General features: G+C 36.5%; 2 protein-coding genes across 5 annotated transcripts; both read right to left on the reverse strand.

Annotated features, from left to right (window-relative positions):
• Nucleotides 1-6230: 6230 nt before the first annotated feature.
• On the reverse strand, nucleotides 6231-6861 carry LOC136220825 (uncharacterized). Its single transcript, XM_066008633.1, has one exon. The coding sequence runs from the start codon at nucleotides 6851-6853 to the stop codon at nucleotides 6419-6421; it is 435 nt and encodes a 144-aa protein (XP_065864705.1). The 5' UTR covers nucleotides 6854-6861; the 3' UTR covers nucleotides 6231-6418.
• Nucleotides 6862-8325: 1464 nt separating this feature from the next.
• LOC136218304 (protein WHAT'S THIS FACTOR 1 homolog, chloroplastic) lies at nucleotides 8326-11890 on the reverse strand. Of its 4 annotated transcripts, none has more exons than XR_010683722.1 (3): nucleotides 10256-11890; nucleotides 9164-9275; nucleotides 8326-8457 (listed from the first exon to the last, which is right to left on the reverse strand). XR_010683722.1 is itself a non-coding variant. In XM_066005102.1 (1 exon), exon 1 carries the CDS (start codon nucleotides 11733-11735, stop codon nucleotides 10476-10478), a length of 1260 nt encoding a protein of 419 aa, XP_065861174.1. In that variant the 5' UTR covers nucleotides 11736-11890; the 3' UTR covers nucleotides 10048-10475. The 4 variants fall into 4 exon arrangements, 1 of the variants encoding a protein (XP_065861174.1); XR_010683721.1 differs by lacking the exon at nucleotides 8326-8457 and adding an exon at nucleotides 8475-8612; XR_010683720.1 differs by lacking the exon at nucleotides 8326-8457 and adding an exon at nucleotides 8785-8920.
• Between the last annotated feature and the right edge of the window lie 11990 nt (nucleotides 11891-23880).

Below are 23880 nucleotides of genomic sequence, written 5' to 3' on the forward strand. Positions count from 1 at the left end.
ATACAGTAGGAGAAACTGGTATTAAATTAAAACAATCTTACAAGTCAAAATCAATCTCTAGATTATTCTCACAATTATTCCTCAAGGTAAAGATTGTATCTTTTGCTGAATAGCAGTTAATCCTACAATTTTCTTTTTGATCATTAGAAGCAATGTTGAGCTTAGTACAATCTTCAAGATGACGATTAATTATAGTAAAAGGATAGAAAACAATTAATTATAGTAAAAGGAAAGAAATAGGTAGAGAGAGAATGAGAGAAAAATGAGAGTTAGAGAAAGAAATGAGAATTAGAGAGAGAATAATCTTTAACAATGGAGCCTTTGAATCTTCTAGAATCTCATCGGCTCACTTAATCGGATGATGTAAAAGGAAGATGGTAGAACAACTCAACTATGGAGTCTGGGTTTTGGGTTTGATTTCCTGATTATTCTAGATTTTTTGGAATAAATTTAATATTAAAAAGGAAGATGAAATTCTCTCAAATTGGGATTCAATTCAGCTATTGGGTTACTTCCAACGTTGAATTTAGAGAGAGAGGAGTTAGAGAGAGAGAGAGATGTTAGAGAGAAGTTAAAAGATTGAGGAGATGATGGAAAATAATAATATTAAGGGCATTTGGGTAATTATATATTTAATGTGTCCTATTTTTTTTTTTTAAATTGTTAAAAATGCTAAGTTGGCACATTGACCAGGCATTGACCGGTCACAATTACCGGTTGTACACTTTAGTGGGAGGTCATCAAAATGGTGTACACTATTGTGTGCAAAATTGAAGGTTGTACACCAAAGTGTGAAATTGTGTAAAGGTTATACACCACGTATGTAATTTATCCATCCATTATATAAATTGTTTTGAAAAGTGAATTTTTTTCCAATATATAAACTGTTCTAGTTTTTTTTTTAAATAGTTTGGTTTTTCGATCTAATTATTGAAGTTTTATCTTTTTTTTAATGTATTTGTGTTCTTTTTAATATTTTAATGTTTTAAAAAAAAAAGCATTTCGATGCTTATTCCTCAACCATTATATGAGAGATGATTTTTTATAAAGTTAACCAGTATAAATTAATTAATTTGACTCTATATTAATTGTATTTCTTAATTTGTATGAAACACTTTAAAATAACTTATATAATAAAACAAATGGACTATCTGATTTTATATTGTCAATCTCTATTATTACGACAGATTTAGTTTTTTTTGTCATAAAAGGTTTTGAAAGGAGATGCAATTCCATAGAAATTAACGAAAGGGCTTACATATTGTTTCCATCTACGAGGACTCCAATAATACATGGATCTAGTGGATGGAGAGATGAGGTTTGTACATCTATAAAATTTCATTAAAGGAGTTTTAAATTTTGATGATAATAAAAAAGAACAAAAAAAATCAATTAAAGACCTATTGGCATTGAGTTCCTGCTAATCTAAATTTAGCTGCTATACTAAACTTTGTTTTATAGTATACGTAAACAACGATAAGAAAATTTGTTGCTGCACAATTAAATATTAAAAAATGGTGTTTTCTATGTTTATTTTGTTTTTGACAAAGTAAGCTTTACTTTGTTATTTTCACCATTGGAAGAGTTTACTTTGTCAAAGTTCATCACTATCCAATGATGGAAAAAACAAAGTAAGGCTTGCCTTGTCAGAAACAAAGTAAACGTAACATAACCCTTAAAAAAAATCAAATAAAAAAGTTAACTTGAAGATGGAGATTGAATATTAATTAAAAAAATATTCGTTTGAGAATAAAATGGTAAAGAGGTTGGAGATGCAAAAGCACGACCGCGTTTGGACGCAGTGTGGACTTATGGAAAAGATTCTTCACTGGTAACTTGGCCTAATTCATTCTCAAATGATGAATTGACTTGACATATTGAATTTGACAAAATTAATTAAAATGCCCACTTTTTGGAATTTTTATTTTTAACTACTCCATATTTAGTCTTATATCAGTTTTTTTTTTTAATGGATTGGTTTATTATCATTAGGTCCTTATTTTATTTTAGTTTTAGTTTTTTAGCATTTATTTTTGTGTGTTTTTAAGTTCTTGAGTTTCCAAAATAACATATTGGGTTGGGATGTAACTTGTTCGATTGTGCATTTCTGTTAGGTTTTTACCTATAAACTATCATATATTTTTATTCGACACTTTGATTAAGTGATATGTTCACTCTTCTATCTAGAAACATTAGAAGGAGATTTCAAATCTCAAATCTCATATTCTTAAGTGCTTTATTGTGAGTTTTCTTGTATTGTACTTTTTTCCATCTGTGGTTTCACCATACTTAATGTGTTTCAAGCTAATGTGCAAAGACTCGTTAAGTGATAAATGTACCTCATCGTTATCAAGTAATAATCTCGTTTTAAGTTCAGGCATCGAATTCTCGAAATTTATACTGTAAGTATCGAATTACTCGGTTTCTTATCATTATAATCTAAGCAAAGAATTAACTTTGGATTGTTTGTATTTACTTATTCCTAATCTAACTGGTGAAACAGAACAAGTCGTCACTCCTCATGGATAGAAATGGGGTTTGGTAAACATGTATCAAATGCCAAAGTTAACCTAGCAATCTCGTGAAGAACCTGGTCTCGAAGTTCCCTAATTACAGTCGAAGCAAACTCTAAGTGGTTCAGAAACTAGGATCCATAAGCAGTGGCGGATCCAGGATTTGAGGTTTGGGGGGGCTAATTTTTAGATGTGTAATTTGCGGTAATTTTTTAAAGTTCATCCCGTTAGGACTGGGCAAATTTTTTTTAGCATCTAGCATGATAAAACTGCTTCATTTTGACCAAAGTAAAAAGCGTAAAACTTATTTGATTTTCGATATGTCCAATGTTGATTTCCTAAACTAAGACACCTACATTTTCATCGTTTTGGTGTGTTGAATGCTAAAAAATTAAAAGTGCTAGGCCTAAAAGAAGTAGAGATATTTAATATTTTATAAATCCAACATTAATTGCTTAAAAAGTATATTTGAAAAAAAAAAGTTTAAAAGAGTTATAGGATTTAAGGGGTTTGAGAACCCATGACCTTTCACATTAAAACAAGCTCCTTAACCAACCCAACCATCTCAACATATTGTTATAACTTTACAAACACGCATCAATATAATATAATTAGGTGGGGCTATCTGTTGGTCTCGTATGATTAGTTCCAAAGGGGGGGTTAGAAACTAATATAACTTTTTCGTTTTAATTGAGCTGACTTAATATATTTTCTTGAGTTAGTTAACTCAGCTTTGGTCAGCTCGGTCGATTATAGTGTAAGACAGCTTTAGTCAGATGTTGACTAGAACTGTTTTACGTATGAGTTGGGAATTGACACTATTGTGATCAGCTTCCAACTCAGCACTCTTATTTACTCAGTGTCAGTTTAAACAATTTATATGCTGAGTAAATATGACAAGCAACACTTACAGATATATATATATATATATATTGAGAGAGGGTTAGAGATTACTCAGTACGACTTATCCTGGTTCGGCCTCTCCGCCTACGTCCAGTCCCCAGAATCCCTCTGGGCTTTTTAAATCGAATACTGAGCTCTTTAAAGGTAAAGCACAAACCGTTTACAAGGCAGTTGAATATGCAAGAGTACCTTCCTCTATTCGTCTACTCAACTCCTACTAAGTGCTATAACCAAACACCTAGATTTCTCTACCACTAAGCACTCAACACCGAGTACTCAGCACAACACTCTCAATTTTACAATTGATACAACTTGTTCTTTTCGAATGAAGAACACTTTAGATGATTACAGAAAATCAATCTAGCTTTTACACAAGAATAGAAATTTGGTGTAAGATCTTGTTTGGCTTTTGTGTGCTTTTGTATGTATGCTCTTTTTGTTCTTGTTGTGATCGACTGATGATCCAAGAATGATCATGTCCTTATATAGTTGAGGTCTAAAGCAGAAATGATTTGAATCTTTGGATTTGTCCGTTGATCCAAACGGCTCATTTTTTAGACAACTTCTGGTCAGCTTCAGTTTTGCAGGCCAATCTTGTCGTCTGAATTCCGCAGGCGTCAGGTTTGTCTTCTTCTTGCAGATTTCGTCTTCTTGTGCCAGTTCGTCTTTTAGCTAATGAACAGTTGACCCATTCATCTTGAAATTGGCTTTTGCGTAATTCCAAGGTTTCTATTATTGGTGCAGACAGTTGTCGGAGCTTGTCTTTTAGCAAACGGATCATTCATGCTGTCCTAAAGATCACTCAGCTTCTCTTTGATAGCCGTTGTCTGTGATTGTCTGCTAATGCATATACTGAGTTCTCTTTCACTCAGCTTCCATGGTCAGCTTCGTTCTGTAAGACATAGTTCTCAAGAAGACATTTTTACCTTTGATGTTGAGCTTCGTTCCACTCAGCTTCTTGATTTTTAAGCTTCTATTTTGAAGATGACTTATCTTCTCTTACGTTGAGTTCCACTCTACTCAGCTTGTGTTGTGGTCTTATGCTGACTTCGTCCTGTCTTACTTTTTATTTCTATTTGTATCTATATTTATACTCATCATTGAACAAACATATTAGTACAATTAAATCAAAGCACTTAAATTTAATTGTCCCTTAATCATGGATTAACTTAAATAATTTTGTCAAATCAAAATCGTGTGGAAAGGTGTTTCAACACTATCAACTACCGAGCAAATTTTACTCAATGGTGGAGCCGGCGGTCCGGGGGGGGGGGGGGGCGGAGCCCCCCGAGCCCTGGGCTGGATCTGCCCCTGTCCATAAGTCTTGTGGTGTTGTCAATATCTACGGTTTTTGGTGTGTCAATTCTGGTAACGCAATCTCCCACATGAACTACAACATTGTATTGTAATTATCCAAACTTAACTGATCAAAGCAAGAATAAGAAATATCCAGCTGAATAGAAATAAAAACACAATTCATTTAACCAATACCTTAGATAATATAGAATTTGAGTACGAATAGGGCATTAGGTACTAGTATCTGTGGGATCGATATTGTTCTTAGGAACTTTATTACTTGATACGATAGGGTTCACTTGCTCTTAATAGTTATACGATTTTAGCCTATCAAGTTTGGCATCACAGACCGTCTATTGAGAGTGATACAAACACTAAACAATACTGGAAAATGGTAAATTAGAATGTACAATCTCTAAACAAAATTTCAGTATCATTTTACATTGAAATTAGATGTGAAACAGTCCCGGAAAATTATTTTGACGTATAGAAAAAGCAAAAACAATTTTCTAATTGACATCATACATCCAAAAAAAAAAATATTTTGCTCATTCAAACGGAACTAAAAGACAGAACACGTAGCCTTGAGGCTCGGATCCGAATGTCGGATTAATCATTAAATAAATGAATTCACAATTACCTCTTGAAGCGCGGACTCCATTTATGTTGGTTGTAGCGGAAGAATGAACCTTAATTGCATATCGCTGATCATGAATCAACTACATCGAGAGATACTAGGTGGAGAGACGATGATCTCACGAACTAAGGAGAGAACGAGACTGAGAGGAAAAGGGGCGATGACGTTACAAGTTGGGTCAATTTGAGACATAATTCATCAAATTGTCTTTTCGATCCTGAATCTTGTTACATATCACAAACATATGAGTAGACGTGAAAAAAATATTAAAAAAATATATTGTATTTTGTACTAGTTAGACAAAAAAAAACCATTATTAAATTACAAAATATATGAAATGTTTTTTAAAAACAACTGATATAAAAAAAAATGTGTTTTATAATAATATCTGAAATTACTATTCGCTGCTAATATTATGGATATATTACAAATAAAATTTTTCATAACACATTAATCCAATAAAAATAAATATAAAAAGTTATAAATTTTAAGTTGGACTTATTTTATACATGTCCAAAACTAATCAGAACTCATTGATCTATTTAAAGGATGAAGGAAGGAGGAGTTTCTATGATTTCCATTCAATTACAACTTTTAAAAGCTTTGGTTTTTTTTATATGTATATGTATAACGAATAAGACAAAACAAAAGTTTTTGATTCAATCACAAAATTCTTTATTTGGTAATGAACTTTTTTCTGAACAAGACAGATTTTGACATATTTGTTCTTCTACCTGGTCTTTTCTTGTCGTTTATGTCTACTTAGCTGGAATGCAAATGCAAATGTATCACTCAGTGATAATGACTCATTTTTAATGTTCTGAATCCATATGAACCCTGAAAAATAACACTCAAATCATATATAGATTTCTGCAATTGCTGGTGATTTAGCACAAGTTAAAGTTAAAGAGAAGCTTTCTTTTTTCTATTTATTTTAAACAGAGAGTTGAGTAAAGATGATACAAAAATCTAAAATGAACATAAAAAGAAAAAGTGGCATTAGGCTAGTGAAATCAGAACAATATGAAATAACACTAGAATTTTCTAAACAAAAGTAAAGCAGAAGGAATCAAGGCCTCCCTCGTGCGTTACATGAATAACTAACTTTGCAAGCATTACCAATAACCACAGTGTACTCATGCACAGGCCCTGCAAGAAAAGCCGGCAACCGAATCAGCAAGTCACACACACATTCATCATCCAGATCATTCAGCCATCGGCAGCAGTTGTCAGCAGGCGAATCATGAGTTCCTTGTCTGTGCCTGTGCCTATGCCCCTCCCCCTGCCCATGCCCATGCCCATGCCCATGCCTGTGCTCATCAGAAGTCACAATGCTTGGAGACGACTCCTCAATACGAGGCGTAACAGGCAGCCTTCCACAGGCGTAGTTTGCAAGTGCAAGTTGAGACACGCATAATGGCCGTTGAGACGGTTGTAAGACGTCATTAACTTGTGCCATTACCATCAAAATTGATGTCAAAAATGTTACTACAAATACCTTCATTCCTTCCATTAATTTGAGATATTGTTTTGGGCATCTGAGGCTATGTTTGATTATATAGTTGTTACTTTTGGAGTCATAATATTGTTGTTCAAAGTTAGGTTTTTCATGCTTTAGGACATAAATTAACAAACAAAATATGGGTGATCAAAAGAGTGAGTCTGGTTATTTTAGTTGACATTATGGAATTATATACTCTCTACATTCATTATCTGTGATCACTTAATTAGGTGTGGGATATCACACCACTCTTGCTTCTATTTTATGATGCAATTTAATTGTTCTTAACTGTAGATTAGAAAATTATATTTCAAGAATGATCTATATGCACAGACGGACTAGACCCTTCAAATAAGGCTATACCTGCAACTGAAAGCCCAATTAATCAAATCAAGGATGCTGAAAAATATAACTGGTCTCAGATAGATCTAAGATCCCCCCATCTTGGCGTGATACCCTACTTTTAAGCCTATTTCAAGAGTTTCTTTCTTTCTGATATCCTGTAACAAGATTAAGATTGATAACCTTGTTTCTGGAGTTCCATCATAAGACTTGGAAAAGGTTAAGTGTTTTTACTTGCTAGCCATGAGAAATGAAATTAATTTTGTAGCATCTTCCACTTTGATAAAAGATATCAGCATCCATGAGAATACAGTTTTGAGTTTTATTTTATCATAACAAAATTATAATGTGTTCTATCCTTGGCCTTGTCCTTGCTTAAAAAGAGTAATGAAAAACATATTCTCTTAAAGAACCTGATGTCAATTCCAATTAATACAAGCTTAACCATAGCTGTCTGGAGAGTAAGAAGAATGTGAAAGTACATCTTCGACAGCTTATTGGGTGTAACATTTGCTCTAAATTTACAATTATTAGAAACCCGGTAACTATTCTTTAGAAAAACTAGACCCACATATAATATGATATTACAGTCTCCGTCCCTGACATGAGTAAGATACTTTGCACGTATCACCAACACGGATAGAATACTTGTGTTCAAGCCTTGAGAGAAAGGGTGGCAACCGAAGCAGCAGGTTACAGACACAGACGTCATCTAACTCGTTTAACCACTTGCAACACTCGTCTTCTGAAGCTCTGTGATGCCCATGCCTTCTATGCCTATGTCTATGCCTGGATCCATGTTCATGTTCATGTTCATTTTCATGCTCATGCCTGTGATTGTGTCCCCTTCCATGTTCATGCCTGGACCCATGTTGATATCCATGCCTGTGATTGTGTCCACCTTCATGTTCATGCATGTGATTGTGCCCACCTTCATGTCGAGGCCTCTGATTACGTCCGCCTTCATGTTCATGCCTGTGATTGTGCCCACCTTCATGTCGAGGCCTGTGATTGCGTCCGCCTTCATGTTCATGCCTGGGATCATGCTCCCCTTCATGTCGAGGCCTGTGATTGCGTCCGCCTTCATGCCCATGCCCGTGATTCCGCCCACCTTCATTTTCATGCCCATGATTCCGCCCACCTTCATGTTCATGCCTGCGGCTGCTTCTATTCCTGTGCCCGTGTTCATCTTCAGACCTATGTGCTTGAATGCGGACATGGGTATAATTCTGCCCACGCCCATTTCCTTCTTCATGACCATTACCCTGAGCAAGAAGGTAAACGTGATCATGGTAGGCATCTTCAAAGGACGGCCGAGTACGTGTGAAAGCACATGCATAGTTTACTAGAGCGTATTGGGAAACACAAAGTGGGGGTGGTTGTATCTGTGCCTCTATCTCAGGGAGAAACGCTAACAAGCCTGCACAAAACACCAAGACAAGAGTCTTGACTATCTCCATTTTCCACATAAGCGTGGAAATATTGATAAAATGACTCTTAACTAGTCCTTCCTTTTATATGTGACTTCTCATGAATTTCTTGTTTTCTCCTTGTTAGGTTTTCTCGGAAGGCAAAAAGAAAGCTGAGGAAAGATAACCAAGAGAATGAGGCCGCTATGTTAGTTGACATTATGGAAGAGTGCAACTCTGAATTTTAGGGTGGCTCATTCACTTTGTGTGACTACAAGTTAGGTGTGATACCAATCCTAATAGACAACAATTTAACGTCCTGCAACAAAACATCAGAACTTTATACAGATTAGATTGAAATGGCAACATCAGGACTGTAAGAACTCCATGTAACTCGAGATGGTATAAGTTCTTAACTGAATCTATTGTTTGTTATCGAGACTCCGAAGAGCAATAAAACAGAAACATATTCTTCTAATTTGCAAGTCATTTTTCAGCTAAAATAGTAGAAAGCTGTGTACTTAATAAATTGAAATCACAATAAATGAAGAAGAAATTGCACCTTCTTTATGATCCATAGCTCATAGATTCTATGCATCCACTGTTTCGAAATGTCCCTTGAGTAAAGAACTCAAACCCAAATTTGAAACAAATCTCGAACATGGTGGTGCATGCTTTCCCACCAAAAGCAGAGAATATGTTAGCGGTTTTCCAGAATCTTATTCAGAATAAGAATAATGTTTAAACCATTTGATTAGAACTGAAATAATGAAAGAATATTATTCCTAGGGGCCAAAAGGAAACAGTTTAAAGGATATGATCAACACACACTATCACAGGCTATACTTTTTTACATTATTAATAATTAGAGTGACAAGATGAATGGGACAACATTTTCCATCTTAATTTTGAAAGAATCATGCAACTATTTAGATAAACAATGCAAGTTTCATCTCAAAGCGTAAGCAAGTGAAAACAGACGAGCCAGACCAACTTAACCAATATAAGACAGTGCTACTAGAAGAAGGTTAACACAATCTCAAGAATTTCAGGCCGCAAGCATGTGTCAGGGTTTAGCAATTATAAAACAGTGGTTTATGTTCATTAGTCAACTCTTCAATCTTCAAAGCACTGCTTCTTGCGTGAATAATCACACTTCGAATTCCAGAAACTTGAACCAGGCTGGGGCATAACACATATTGGTTGCATCCCTAATTATGCACAAGTACCCAAAAGTTTCAGAACGATAATCAAGGAAAAAAATCTGCAAACCTACTGGTCCTTCAAAATACTTTTCAGTAACAAGTCAGAAGTTTTTGCCACTTAATATTCATCAAAATACATGAATAAAATTCGAAGCAGATAACTAACTGCTAATTGCAATAATTAATGTATGAAAGCAAAAGGCTCAAAACTCAGCAGCATATCAAAATGTAGATATTTGCATAAAAAAATAAAATAAAATAAAATAAAAAGACAATGTTGATGATTGGAAAAGAAATGTTGAATTGGACCCTTATACCAACTCTTTGCATAAAAGAAACTCCAGTAACTATGTCCTATTGCCGAAGAGGTCAGAGACCATATCTACCAAGAACCAAGACAACAATTCTTCAGCAGTCATTCAGTATATGGAGTTCCAAAAATCACTAACCAGAGTGAGGTTAAAATAATGTTTCTCATCAAGTGAGACTCTCCAGTATCATACTGCAAATTCACATCTGTCCCTGAACTCTACTGTATCCGACTCCTTGCTGCTCTATTCAGGATCATGTTTCCACTTCTAATTACCATTTAAATTAGGAAATCTCACTTATCAAACTTTTCTCTCGGACTTCCTAGTGCCAATTCTTAACTGCAACATTCCACTCCTTTCAATCCTTTACTTTTCGACCATCATCGTCAGAATGGTCACTGCTCTCTTGTGCATAAACGTCCAGATCCCTTACAGCCATCTTTTTCAGGTCCTCCTTTACCACATTTATCTTCAACTTCTGTTGCTCTGCTCTCTCTCGCCAACCTTCTTCCAACATCTCAACGAACTTATCCTTGATTTCATGCAAAGGATCCTTATCAATCAGCTCACTATCCTTATAAGCTTCTCTTAGCATTGCAGTCTTAATACCCCCTTTCAATGACATGTAAAATATCCCCGAATGCCTAGTAAATACACTTGAAAATGCATTTGAAAACCTATATTCTTCACAGAACTTCCCAATTATTGGAACTGGAATCCTCTTAAAGAGTGAGAGCGATAGCAACTCATGGAAGACCCCAACAGTTCTCTTCTCCATTTCTGGTGAAGCTTGATCCAATTGCGATACATCCACATACGGTGAAATATAATCAAGTTCCAACCAATCCCTAACCCATTCACGCATTTCCTTCCTCAGAAAAAACCCTGAAGGAAGCTTATAATCGAAATTAGGCCTAACCCGAATCCCTGTTAACTGGGACTCTTCTTCAGCTCTTTGCTCAATAACCGATTTAGCGAACTCAGGATTCCAATCCACCAACTCCAGAAACGACTTTCCCTCGCCAGGATATCCTACGAGCCTAAAATAATTTGGATACTTGGGGACCAAATTGACCATAAAATCATTAGGAAAACCGAATTCTCTCTTCACGTGAACCAATTTATCATCACTAAGTACCTTACCCTTTGCCATCATCAGCAATTTACACAATTTGGACACCATCAACCCTTCATTTTTTAATTGAATCCTTTTCTCTTCTTCAAGAAAATTCCTCAGTCGATCACTGGCGCGCAAAAACAACACAGGTTCAGATTTGGATCTGATTCTATCATGGTAAGTATCAAAGATGCCCGGATTTTGATTAATAAAAGTCTGGACTCTGATATTGAGGCGCAACCTCTCGCGCCGTTTCTCGAGGTACCGAAGAGGGATAACTTGACCCGGTTCATTTAATACCTCTTTGACGACCCGAGCACAGACTTTGTATCGTTTATCTTTTTCTATAGCGAAGTCCAAATTTGGGTCTTTGCGCCACACAACTTTAAGGCTCGAAATGCCTTTGATTTGAACGCTAATATAAGGGTTTGTGAAAGAATCACAGAAGGGTTTTTTGAGATAATCCAAATGTGCAGTGATGGAGCGGGTTACGCGAAGCATACCTAGATTAGGAAGAATCCAGCCGGAACCGGTGCAGATGAAGATGATCGTCTGAATTTTAGTACAACTCACTAGGGTTTAACTTAGAGCATGTTCAGTGGTTGTAACAAAGGTTTAGGTTTGTTACAATTGGGTGCCATCGTAAGTATAAGAAACACCCACAAAAAAAAACATATAGCTCTGTGTTACTTTAAAATTTAGTAGGGTCTACTTGTCATGAACACTGTACAACATTCACTCAATTAATATACTATTAATAATTTTTTAATCAATAAAATAATTAATTCAATTACTTATTAATAATTTCATAAAACTATATGTCCAATAAAATAATTAATTCAATATTTTTTTTATAAACTGTCGGATTAATTTTTTTTTGCGTACATTAAAACTCGAACTCGAGATTTAGCTTAAGCGATTTGAGACCTTTGACCACTCAAACGAACCATATTTAGTAATTAATTCAATATGTATTATTATTTTTCTAAAATTTAATAATTAATTGAATACTTATTATTGACAAATCAATAAAAAAAACAATTGGCAAATAATAATTGAAATTTAAAGGATTAAAAACAATTGACAAATTAATAAAAAAAAGTACTCTTAAAAGAAAAGAAAACTCATTTAATAATACTTGTTGTTGTACTTTTCTTTGTTACAAAATGTAGTAACTTACTACAATTTGTAACAAGAAAGTCACTAGCCCTCTAGTGGTTTGTAACACCCACTAGAGGTGCTCTTAAACCCCTTGGATTAATAACGGACGGTATTGTATCAGGAGCCCTATCATTGACTGTTCATTTTTGCTTTGGTAAAAGTGTTAAGTCGACCTATCGTTTCTTAATAAAAAATGGTTTTTTTTCTTTTAAATATGGTGGTTTCTCAATTTGATTTTTTTAGAGGGAAATTGATTAAAACTCAACAAGCACAAACATCACGAACCAACATGAAAGAAAAAAAAAAGGGACTAACAGCAGCTCGATTAGCTTGTCTATGAATATGGAAAAAACTTGAATGGTAGAACCGGTTAGCTAAAACTCTACAATCATGGATAACATCACCAAATTACATAAACATTTCCAGGCGACCGCTAAGAGCTCCAACTACCAATTGGGAATCAATTTCTAAGACATTATTCGAGTAATTTGTATGCTTCAGTTAGAAGATAGCTTCTATAATGCAGATGGTCTCTACTACTTTGGATTCTAGCAACTTTGGAATAACTTTTGAGAAGCAACTCATAACAATGTTGGAATGATCCCTCACCACAACCCAACAACCAACCTGCTTTATATCGCAGAAGAGGGTTGCATCAACATTAGCTTTGAATGAATGTTGGTCATGTTCCGCAAGCATACGATTTGCACGTTTAAGTAATAAAAGATATCGATCTCACACGGAACGTTTGATATTTTGATTAAAAGATTATTGTTTTGATTAAATTCGTTTTCTCTAAAGGTAAATAGAAAATCAACATTTGCGAAATTATTTTTTAATACTAATTACAGAAATTAAATCTAAATTACAACTTATTCCAAAGTTAATTCATGCTAAGCCAAAAACACAACTTTAAACTTTGCTTTGTTTAAAATAAATGTAATAAATTACCAATTGATTCAATTAGAGGAGTTGAACTGTTATCAATCTTTTCTTTCGATCTTAGATTGAAAACATTAATCAAATTCGGAAACTAAACCCGATCACTCGAATTACCGCGATGACCAAATCTAAATCCGAATTTGCTTAGGTGTTCAACAAAGTTTGCACGTTTGAATACTAAATTTCTTTCTAAGCATTTTTACATGTAAACGCCAATTAATAATACTTAAAGAATATTGTTAAATCAAACCTTAAGTAAGACAATGTGAAAATGGAATTGAATTAAAAGATATATTATTATTATGAGTCATAAACATCACAAGTTTAACAAAGAAGAATGGAATTGAAATGCATAAGAACAAAGTAAGAACTTCGGGTTGTCAATCCTTTCTTTACTTCGTAGGTTCGTCACGCCTTGGTTCACCTTCAATTCTAGATTTTCTTATCGAGTCTTCGAAACAGAAATCTCTCAATCAACTTCGAAGCATAAACGTAACTAGGATAAGCCTAACTCTAAGTACAATAAATCTAATGTATGTAAATAATAATAAAATGAAGTCACTTTTTTTCTACAAAATTCTCCTCCTTTTATAATCTCCAAAATATCTGCTGGAGAGGCATGTCAGTTGGTGAAGAGTAGCCTCGATCTGGATGAAAAGATACGTCGCTTGGAGGAAGATAAGGATGGAAAAGTGCATGAATTGATACTTGTTAGTCCCGTGAAACGTGACAAAGTTAGTTCCAAGGGGGGGTTAGGAACTATTTAAAGTTTTCACGTAAGGCTGACTTATATTTTTAACAAATACTTTTACTAAGTCTGAGTAAGATTAGAGGCAAGCTTAGTCAACTGCTGACTAAAACTGCTTCTATCGTGAGTCAGGAGATAGCACGTAAGTCTATTCCTGAACCCAGCTCTCAGATCGCTCAACTCAGGGTATGTTCTTTTTAGCGTTTTACTAGGCAATACACAGCAAGCAATATATAAAGGAGTAAATGGTTAGAAATATGTTACTCAGCAGACTTATCCTGGTTCGGCCTCCTTGCCTACGTCCAATTCCCGGAATCCTTCCGAGCTTTTAGAATCCACTACTGAGCTCTTTAAGGTAGAGCACAAGCCGTTTACAATAGCTACTGAGCACAAACCGTAACTAGGATAAGCATAACTCTAAGTACAATAAATCTAATGTATGTAAATAATAATAAAATGAAGTCACTTTTTTTCTACAAAATTCTCCTCCTTTTATAATCTCCAAAATATCTGCTGGAGAGGCATGTCAGTTGGTGAAGAGTAGCCTCGATCTGGATGAAAAGATACGTCGCTTGGAGGAAGATAAGGATGGAAAAGTGCATGAATTGATACTTGTTAGTCCCGTGAAACGTGACAAAGTTAGTTCCAAGGGGGGGTTAGGAACTATTTAAAGTTTTCACGTAAGGCTGACTTATATTTTTAACAAAGACTTTTACTAAGTCTGAGTAAGATTAGAGGCAAGCTTAGTCAACTGCTGACTAAAACTGCTTCTATCGTGAGTCAAGAGATAGCACGTAAGTCTATTCCTGAACCCAGCTCTCAGATCGCTCAACTCAGCGTATGTTCTTTTTAGCGTTTTACTTGGCAGTACACAGCAAGCAATATATAAAGGAGTAAATGGTTACAAATATGTTACTCAGCAGACTTATCCTGGTTCGGCCTCCTTGCCTACGTCCAGTCCCCGGAATCCTTCCGAGCTTTTAGAATCCACTACTGAGCTCTTTAAGGTAGAGCACAAACCGTTTACAATAGCTACTGAGTATACAATAGTACCTTCCTCTATTCTTCTACCCAATACTATATCTACTGCTGAGTGCTATAACCGAGCAACTCAGCTTCTCCTTTCTAATCTCTAGAAATGATAAAGTGTTTGTTCTAACAAAATGAAGAACATTTTAGATGAATGAATCACTCTAGACGTTTACACAAAAATAGGAATTGGTGTAAGTATTTGCTTTGCTTTTCAAGACAGAACTTCGAGTTGGTATTTGGTCAGCGTTTCGACTTGATGAAGATCAGCATCGAATGAAGCATTTGAGAGGCCTATTTATAGTGACATCTGAGGCACCGGTCATTTTGAATTTCAAAATAACCGTTGGAGGGAAACGGCTTCCTGTCGCTTTCACTCGGTCAGTGCTCAGTGTCTTTGGCCAATAAGAACGTTGCATCTTCTGTCTTCGTCAGGGATCAGTTGCTTTTACTCAGTCTCGTCAAAGTATCTCCATATTTCAGGAAAAGTCTTCCAGACAGCTTTCTGCTTCGTCTGAATATTTCCTTAAGTGGAAATACTTTGTCTCCAAGTTGTTCAGGCCAGCTGCTGACCTGACTAGCTTGTCGCTTGACTCAGCAGCTTCGGCATGAAGCAATTGAGAAGGCTTCTCAATCCTTCTCACTGCAGGGCTCGGTTTTGTTCTGCTGGGCCGCGTGGCTTTCGACTGTTGACTTGGGCTTTGACTTTCTCTTGCGGGCTTTTGGGCTTTGAACTTTTAATGTCTTGATTCTTATAAATCAATTAACTCAACATTTAACAAACACATTAGTATTAATAAAGCAAAGCATTTAAATTTAATGTTTTGGAATATTTTATCATGGGAAATTAAATATACTTTAAATAATTTTGTCAAATCAAAATCATATGGAAAGGTGTTTCAACAATATTGACGCGTTCGAGATTCAAGAATCTCGATTACGAAACACTAGGGAGAGGGGGGAATAGGCGTGTGTTTCCTTGCCAACGCGTCTCTGCCGAGATTTTGGCAATCTCGTCAATGACAAAGACTTTGCTTCATATCCTTGGATAATTGCTTCAATTTCTCAGACGCGACTTCCAATTCTCGGACGTGACTTTACTTGAAAGCTTGCTATCTTGCTCATTTTAATCCATTTTTTCCAAATAATTAATACCTTGCAAACAAACATCAAATACCCACGTGAAATCTTTCCAAAATAAAGTAAATAACACACAAATTACACGAAAACAAACACAATTATGCATGCTAAAGTATGTGTATTTTGGACTTATCAATGAACGAGTGATCAAGCAAGACCAATGAATAGGACACAGGACACCAGTAAAGATAGGCGAAGAAACTGAAAGTTGAGCCTTGGCTTCTTGAAACTGCATCAGGAAACCAATAGAGAGATGAACTGTAAGAGAAGCATGTGAAAAATGATGTTGCCATGCCACGTTATTTCGATGGCGCCAAATCCCCCAAAGAACCATACAGACTTTAGCCACCACAATGTTATTGTGACGCTAAAGAAGCAAGGCAAATCAAAAGTTGAAAGAGTCCACCAGAGGCATATTCAAGTTCAAGAGGGCCACCATCCAACACTACATGGCATACATGTCAAGGAAACCATGAAGAGTATGCTTGATACGCTAAATCTATATAACTAATAAGAGCAAGTGTCCCCTATCGTATCAAGTAATAAAGTGTTCTAAAGAACAGTATCGATCCCCCACATAGACTATAATCTAATGTCATATTCGTACTTGAATCCTATATTATTTAAGGTATCAATTAAGTGATTTGGGTTGTTTCTAAACTAATAAAGTAATAAAACCAGCAAAGCAATTTAATAATTAACTTGTTGGAATGAATGAATGGAAGAGTAGGATTTAAGCTCCCCGTGCTAAATCCTATGGATCAATAAGTGTACATTGTGTGTATTGAAGGTAACTCGATATGGTGGTTTTCATTTAGAAAGTAACTTCGGCCAAGCACTACTAAATCTACTTCAAACACCCTTAGGTCGATGCTTAGCTAGGCAAAATCCATAAGTATATTTGAAATCATTAGTTATTATGAAAACCAAGGCCTAGTCATAACCTAAACCATGAAACCACACTATCTGAATAGGGGATAGGATTAACCAAAATGCTTAGTTGAATTGTTTACTTGATTAGGTTTCATAATTAACTTCTCTACCTAATTACTTGGTTAGGTTTCTTAGATAGAGGCATGCAAATATGTTTAACTAATTCTCTAGTTAATCTTCTTACAACACAACATAAACACTTTGATAACATCTGAAAGTTACACTTGAGGCATAATCATAAATACCCCCGGGGGGAAGGACCAACTAATAAAGAAGCATTTCGCTAAACACATGGAAAGACCTGCCAATGTCAAAGGAATGACGTATACTAGAAGATATATACTCGGCAGGCCCAGCCATATAAACTCGCCACAAGGGAGATTCACATCCGCCATATGGGTATGAATGTGTCGTCTAGGGCAGATATGCTCAAAGAATCATCAAGCTGTTATCAAGGAAACTGCCGCCATTAATAGTATTAATGGTTCTTTAAAAGTATTAATGGTCAGACCGGTAACGTAGCATTAAACTACATTCAAGAGTATTAAAAAAAGTATTACAACGATTGTTACAAAGTCCCATATAAATACCCCCACAACAGAGTATTCTAAGTACACATTATTCTAAACCCTACTTTGTGATTATTATTTTATTCTTAAGATTATTACTGACTTTAGCATCGGAGTGTCCCCGACCGATCCCAACGGCGCCCCACAGGGAAGAGCTCCAGTCAAAGATAATCTACAGGATATCACACCTATTTAACTACCCATACTTGTCAAACACGGTTCACCGCCATCCTAGCCTAAAAGTGGTTTAGCTCATGTTTGAGCTAGAACACGAAGGCATAATGGGATGGACTGGAGATGAACTCGTGTTCAACAAGTTGGGTTTATCAATCCAAGACTAAAAGATGGAGAAGAGTGTAGATGAAAAGAAACTTGAATTGAACGAACTTTACTTGAGAACAAAAGATGAAAACACAACTAATGTCAAAGCTTGATTTAACTAAACTAAAAATGGAACAAAAACAGTAAACTAAACTAAGGAAAAATGAATTAAAACCCAACTAAAGGTGAAAGTATTTGAAAGCGTAAAGTATGACTAAGCTAATATCTCAATTACAACGAAAAATCTCTTATTTATAGGGGTCAAAGACCTTATAAACCCTAGAACGTCCCTTGATCCTTTAATGAGTCTTCTATCCTTCTTTTTGTCGGATTAGAGTTGTATGAGTTGGATAAATCGAGGCTTTCTAAGTAGATTTTTTATTGGAGTTCAACTTCTATTTTCTGTGCTGGCTCATCAAGCTACTAGTTACCAACTCCACCGAGCAACTCTGATTTATCGCGTTCTGTGACTTTGACTATGAAATCCTTCGCCGACTCTGAGTAATGGCTGCTCGTCAAGTAACTTGCTCTGCTCATCAAGGAGACTGATCTAACTCACCGAGTAGCTATTGCTGAATTTGCCCATTTTCTCTATTTAAGCCCGAAACTACCTGAAATAACTCAAAACTCTAATAAGATTGGAATAAGATAAAAGTCATTAGTAATCTGGGGAATATATATAAAAAGACTCAAAATAAAGACAAAAGTATACTATAAAACCCTATCTAAAATGGTGATAACAACTTCCTCACACTTTGAAATTTGCTTGTCCTTAAGCAAGTCTCAGTATCAGGACAATATCAAATATCAAAACACTAAGAAAGTGTAAGTCGGTGATAAGGCTTATTTCACTTGACATTCCACCATCCTTAACTTATGCAAACCAAACTAAAGAGTAAAAACTTAGAACACGGATGAACTTGAATAAATCGCTAAGATTTTCTCAAAAGTATTACACTATATAAGAAATCCCAATATTGAAAGTGTGAACCGGTGTAGAACCTCACAAAGTGATCTATCAAGACTTTGTATTTTCTATTTTTCTTTAATAGCCTTTATCTCTTTTCTGCTCAGGGTTGAAGTGTTTACGCACAAATCCAATACAAGCATTGCAATAAGTGACGACGTCTTTAATTCCTTAATCTCCACCACTTGCTAATCTAATTAAAACATAATCAAAAATATCTTTTACATGGGTTGTAATGTGGGTTTAGGTTAGGTATTGATGGGGGAATAATGGGGTGAAATGGAATTTACTAGAATCTTATGCATAATTTAGGGCAAAATAGTGTGATTTGAGAATGGGTATGTGGAATGAATAGTGAAATGCATTTTCTTCTTTTATTTTCTGGTTCTTCATAAATTTCTCTGAATTTTTCTATTTATATGCCTTTTTCTGGATTTTTAGCTTTTTTTGCGTTGTTTTCATCTCTTGCTCATCAAACTTGAACGATTTGCCCATCAAGTTATTTGATAAGAAGGATTGTATTGTGAATGGTGTTTTTGCTCATCGAGCATGAATGAATTGCTCGTCGAGCTGCTGCTAAAATGATAGATGTACTGTCTTTTGATAGTAAGCTTATTCTTATGAGATTTTAAATACACTAAAGCAAATTTATGCTCACAAGACACAGAAATTCCTTTGGTGTCAAAGGTATTTATGAAGGTTTAGGCTTATAGTGTGGTTTAAATGAAAAAAAAAAAGATGAATAATTGGTTTCAAATAGGCTTCACTACACGTAATGTAAAATGATTTTTGGCCAACAAAGAGAAAGTTTATGTGTCATAAGGGGCTTAAAGCTATATGACTTCTATCATTTTACATCATAATTAGACGTGTGTGGTTTTGATTTAAGTGTGGAACGAGATGTTAATATCACAATGCAAGTATGACTCTCAAAAAAGAACAATTTGAGCAAATCTTTTCTGTTTTACATGCTCTTGTGAATGGCTCAAAATCTCACAGAATATGGCTTTTTGTTCAATGACCGTTTTTCAACAATCAATTTGATCAATACTAACAATGCATCCAGTTATACTTCTCAAAGTATGTTACTCCTGTTTAAAGTTTCTAAGTTTTCAAACTTTTATTCAGAAAGCACTTGTTGGAATAGGTGAATGCTAAGATAAAACTTCGCCCTATTAAAGCTTAAAGTACCTTAGAGAATCAATCTAAAATCACTTCGATATATCAATAAGATTTTAGGTAAAAAAACAAGAGTTCAGAAGCATAGCAATTTTATTATTACGACTCAACATATACTCTAAGAAACACAGAAAGCCAACAATTTAAAGGTAAAATACAGTAAAAAAAATAAAAACATAAATAAATGAACAAAAATTTAAAGATAGACTTTATATGTTCCCCTTTTCACACTTTAAGCATGCATTTACTCCCAAAAAGCATGAAAGTAAAAGAAAAATAAAGTGAAAAGAAAAAGAATAGAGGATACTCTCTCAATCGCGCCAGTCCCACTGTTGGATAGAGTAGTCGATGAACTTATCCACCTGGTGATGATGCTCAACAGCCTTCACCCCCTTGCAAGTCGTGTGTGAGACTTGTTATACTTTTGGTGTTCCTTTAGTGGAGAGAGATGGCTTATGGAATTCCCATCTCTATTCAGACGTTTGACTCCTTTATCCGGGTGTTGGATGCCTCAATCTGAGCATTTGATTCCTCTAGCCCCGCCAAACGAGCCATAATGGCTCCCATGTCATAGGAAGAGCTAGAACTAGAAACATCAGACGTTCCCCTCCTTTCCTAAGATCTCTGTCTATTCACTTATGTATTCTCATCTTTCCTTACCTACTTCTATTTATTTAATATTAAACAACTTGACAATAAAACATATATTAAACAACTTACAGAGACCGTCCGAGCTAGGATTTTTTTAAATTTTTTTTATCTTCATCTTCTTTTTTAGAGGATCCATGGACTGATAAAGGTTAGGTTCTGCAATGATTTGTATTTTATTGTTTTTAGGTTTTTTCTATATGGATGGAGAATTTTGTGTATTGTGCAGATTTTGAGCTACAATTTCAATGAAAATCGATACCATTGTAACTACTAAACCATTTTACATAAGTAATAATAAACTTTAATTTGATGTATTTAATGGCCGACCTCCAGAATCCCTTCGCCAATCACCGTCAATCGCCACCACTGATACCGCCCGACCCCCATGAGCCGCCGCCCCAAAGGAAAACTTGGAAAGATATCGCTGCTGAGAGGAAGAACCCTACCCGTGAACGAGCCCGCAAGGATTACTGCGCTGAAGGAAGAGTGCAAATTGTTTTTCCAACAGACGATCTGTTACGACCAAAGGTGAGCATCGACTCGAGATTGAAGGATCAGTTAGTCATACCGTGGGAACGTGCACTTGTTATCAAGCTCCTAGGTCGAAACTTGGGATATATAGCACTACAAAAGCGTGCAATTGAGTTATGGAAGCCAGTTGGAGAGTTTGATATGATGGACTTAGGGCATGGATTCCACTTGGTACATTTTGACAACGATGAGGATAGAGAACACGTCATCATGGATGGACCATGGCTTGTGCAAGGAAACTACCTAACTGTTCGAACCTGGACTCCCGCATTCAACCCCTCTGCATCTTTGGTCAATACTACTATGGTCTGGGCAAGATTCCCAGAACTACCACTGTACTATTATGATGAGGATATCTTGTTGGCCATTGCCTCAGCAATTGGAAAACCCGTGAGGATTGATCGAAACACTATTGAAGCCACCCGCGGAAAATTCGCAAGAGTCTGCGTGGAAGTTGATTTACTGAAACCACTAATTGCCCGCTTTGATCTTGAGGATGTTGAACAACGGGTTGAATATGAAGGCCTCCACATAGCTTGCACCAATTGTGGGCGGTATGGCCATACTAGGGCCGGCTGTGGAAATCCAAGCATCCTACCAACCACCTCCGGAGGATCGGTCTCCATGAATGTTGACAGCAACGCCGTGAATGAGAAGCAATCTGAGGCTACAACTGCACACGATACTGTAGAGGGCCAGGTGAATAACCAAAGGCAAATTGATTATGGACCATGGATGATGGCACCCCGGCGTAAAGCTTCGAATCGTACCCCCACGGCAAAACCACAAACAGGGACTCCAGTCGGTATGGACAGCAGTGCAAAGGGGGTAAATTCAACAGCGAATATCAGGGAACATGTTTATGCAGTGGGAAACAAGGAAAACCAGAATCCTATGGGCAAGAGTGGAGGGAACCAAACCGGAAAAGTCTTGCTACGGAGAGGTAGTAATAGCCGTAATCCGAGGAAACAGTCGGATGAGCATGCCTTCCAATTTACGGGCAGAAATGTGTTTGAAGTGCTAGCAGAAGACTTCCTAGCAGATGATTCCAATATAACCTCCAACGTCCAACACCAAGAAAGCCCGGGGATAAGAGGCAAGCGAACACGATTAGACACAAGCGAGAATGGGAGTCTAAGCATCCTCAACACGAGCATGTAAGAGCTGGTGAAGCTAAGATCTGTTCTACTGAACCACCTTTTTAATGATGAACATACTTACTTGGAATTGCTTTGGCGCTGGGAGCAGATCTTTCCAGCGCACTTTGAGTCACTTTATTAAAACAAATAAACCAGCAATTGTTGCACTCTTCGAAACAAGGGTGCCTGGTAACAGGGCCATTGAGTTACAGAAGAAGTTAAACTTTAACCAAATGGAAATTGTGGAAGCAGATGGCTTTCGAGGCGGTATCTGGTTATTTTGGGATGATGATAGAGTGGGGGTGTCAATTCTAGCTCGGAATGACCAGTTTATTCACACGAAAGTTACTATAAAGACGGGGCAGACTACTGAAAAGGAGTTTCTCTTCACGGCTGTCTATGTCTGACCTCAAACTACTTATAAACGGATCTTCATGGAGGAAATGCGAGTTCTACAGCAGACTATTGACGAACCTTGGGTGCTGGCGGGAGACTACAACTGCATCAAGAATTCTAGTGAAAGACGTGGGGGATCGGGAGTCACCGCCAACCGCTGTGCCGTTTTTTCAAATTGGATTAATGCCCTCCACCTCATTGACCTGGGCTATGTGGGTTCGGCTTTCACTTGGGTGCGTGGTCTGACAGCCCGAACTAGAGTTGCTTGCCGACTGGACAGAGCTCTCTGTAATGTGGAGTGGCGAAATGAGTTCCCTGAAGCTATTGTGAGACATCTCCCTAGAATTCAGTCTGATCACGCACCGCTGTTGATCCAGGTCGGTCCACCTCCCATTAATCCACAGAATCGCCCGTTCCGCTTCCAAGCGGCATGGCTCCTCCATCCCGAGTTCAAGAATTTCTTTCAGTCGATTTGGAACGGGGACCAAGGGATGAGAACCGGACTCAGGGAAGCAAGGGATGCACTACAATCATGGAACAAAACAGTGTTTGGAAATATATTTTATAGAAAGCAACGACTCCAAGCACGGATTGGAGGCATTCAGCGCACCTTGTGTAGTCGCGTTGACCCGGGGCTGCTGAAATTAGAGCAAACCTTACTGCAGGAACTCGACGAAGTGCTTAACCAGGAGGAAGTGTTCTGGTTTCAGAAGTCAAGAAATAAATGGATTGAATGCGGGGACAGGAATACCGCCTTCTTCCATACGTCAACTTTAATCCGCCGACAACGGAACAGGATTGAGGGCCTATGCGACTCCAACGGGAACTGGATTTGGGAGAAAACGACACTTCTTCATCTTGCTAGGGATTTTTTCCAGCAGCTTTACTCCGATGATCAACCAGTTGGAGATAATCTCAGAACAAATTCAGTTTTTCCTAG

Source organism: Euphorbia lathyris, chromosome 2 (genome assembly GCF_963576675.1).
Source record: "Euphorbia lathyris chromosome 2, ddEupLath1.1, whole genome shotgun sequence".
Lineage (NCBI taxonomy): Eukaryota > Viridiplantae > Streptophyta > Magnoliopsida > Malpighiales > Euphorbiaceae > Euphorbia > Euphorbia lathyris.

Bases quoted from the DNA above. Each gene is read 5' to 3' on its own strand.
- LOC136220825 (XM_066008633.1), bottom strand. From the start codon at position 6,853: ATGAAGGTATTTGTAGTAACATTTTTGACATCAATTTTGATGGTAATG.
- LOC136218304 (XM_066005102.1), bottom strand. From the start codon at position 11,735: ATGCTTCGCGTAACCCGCTCCATCACTGCACATTTGGATTATCTCAAA.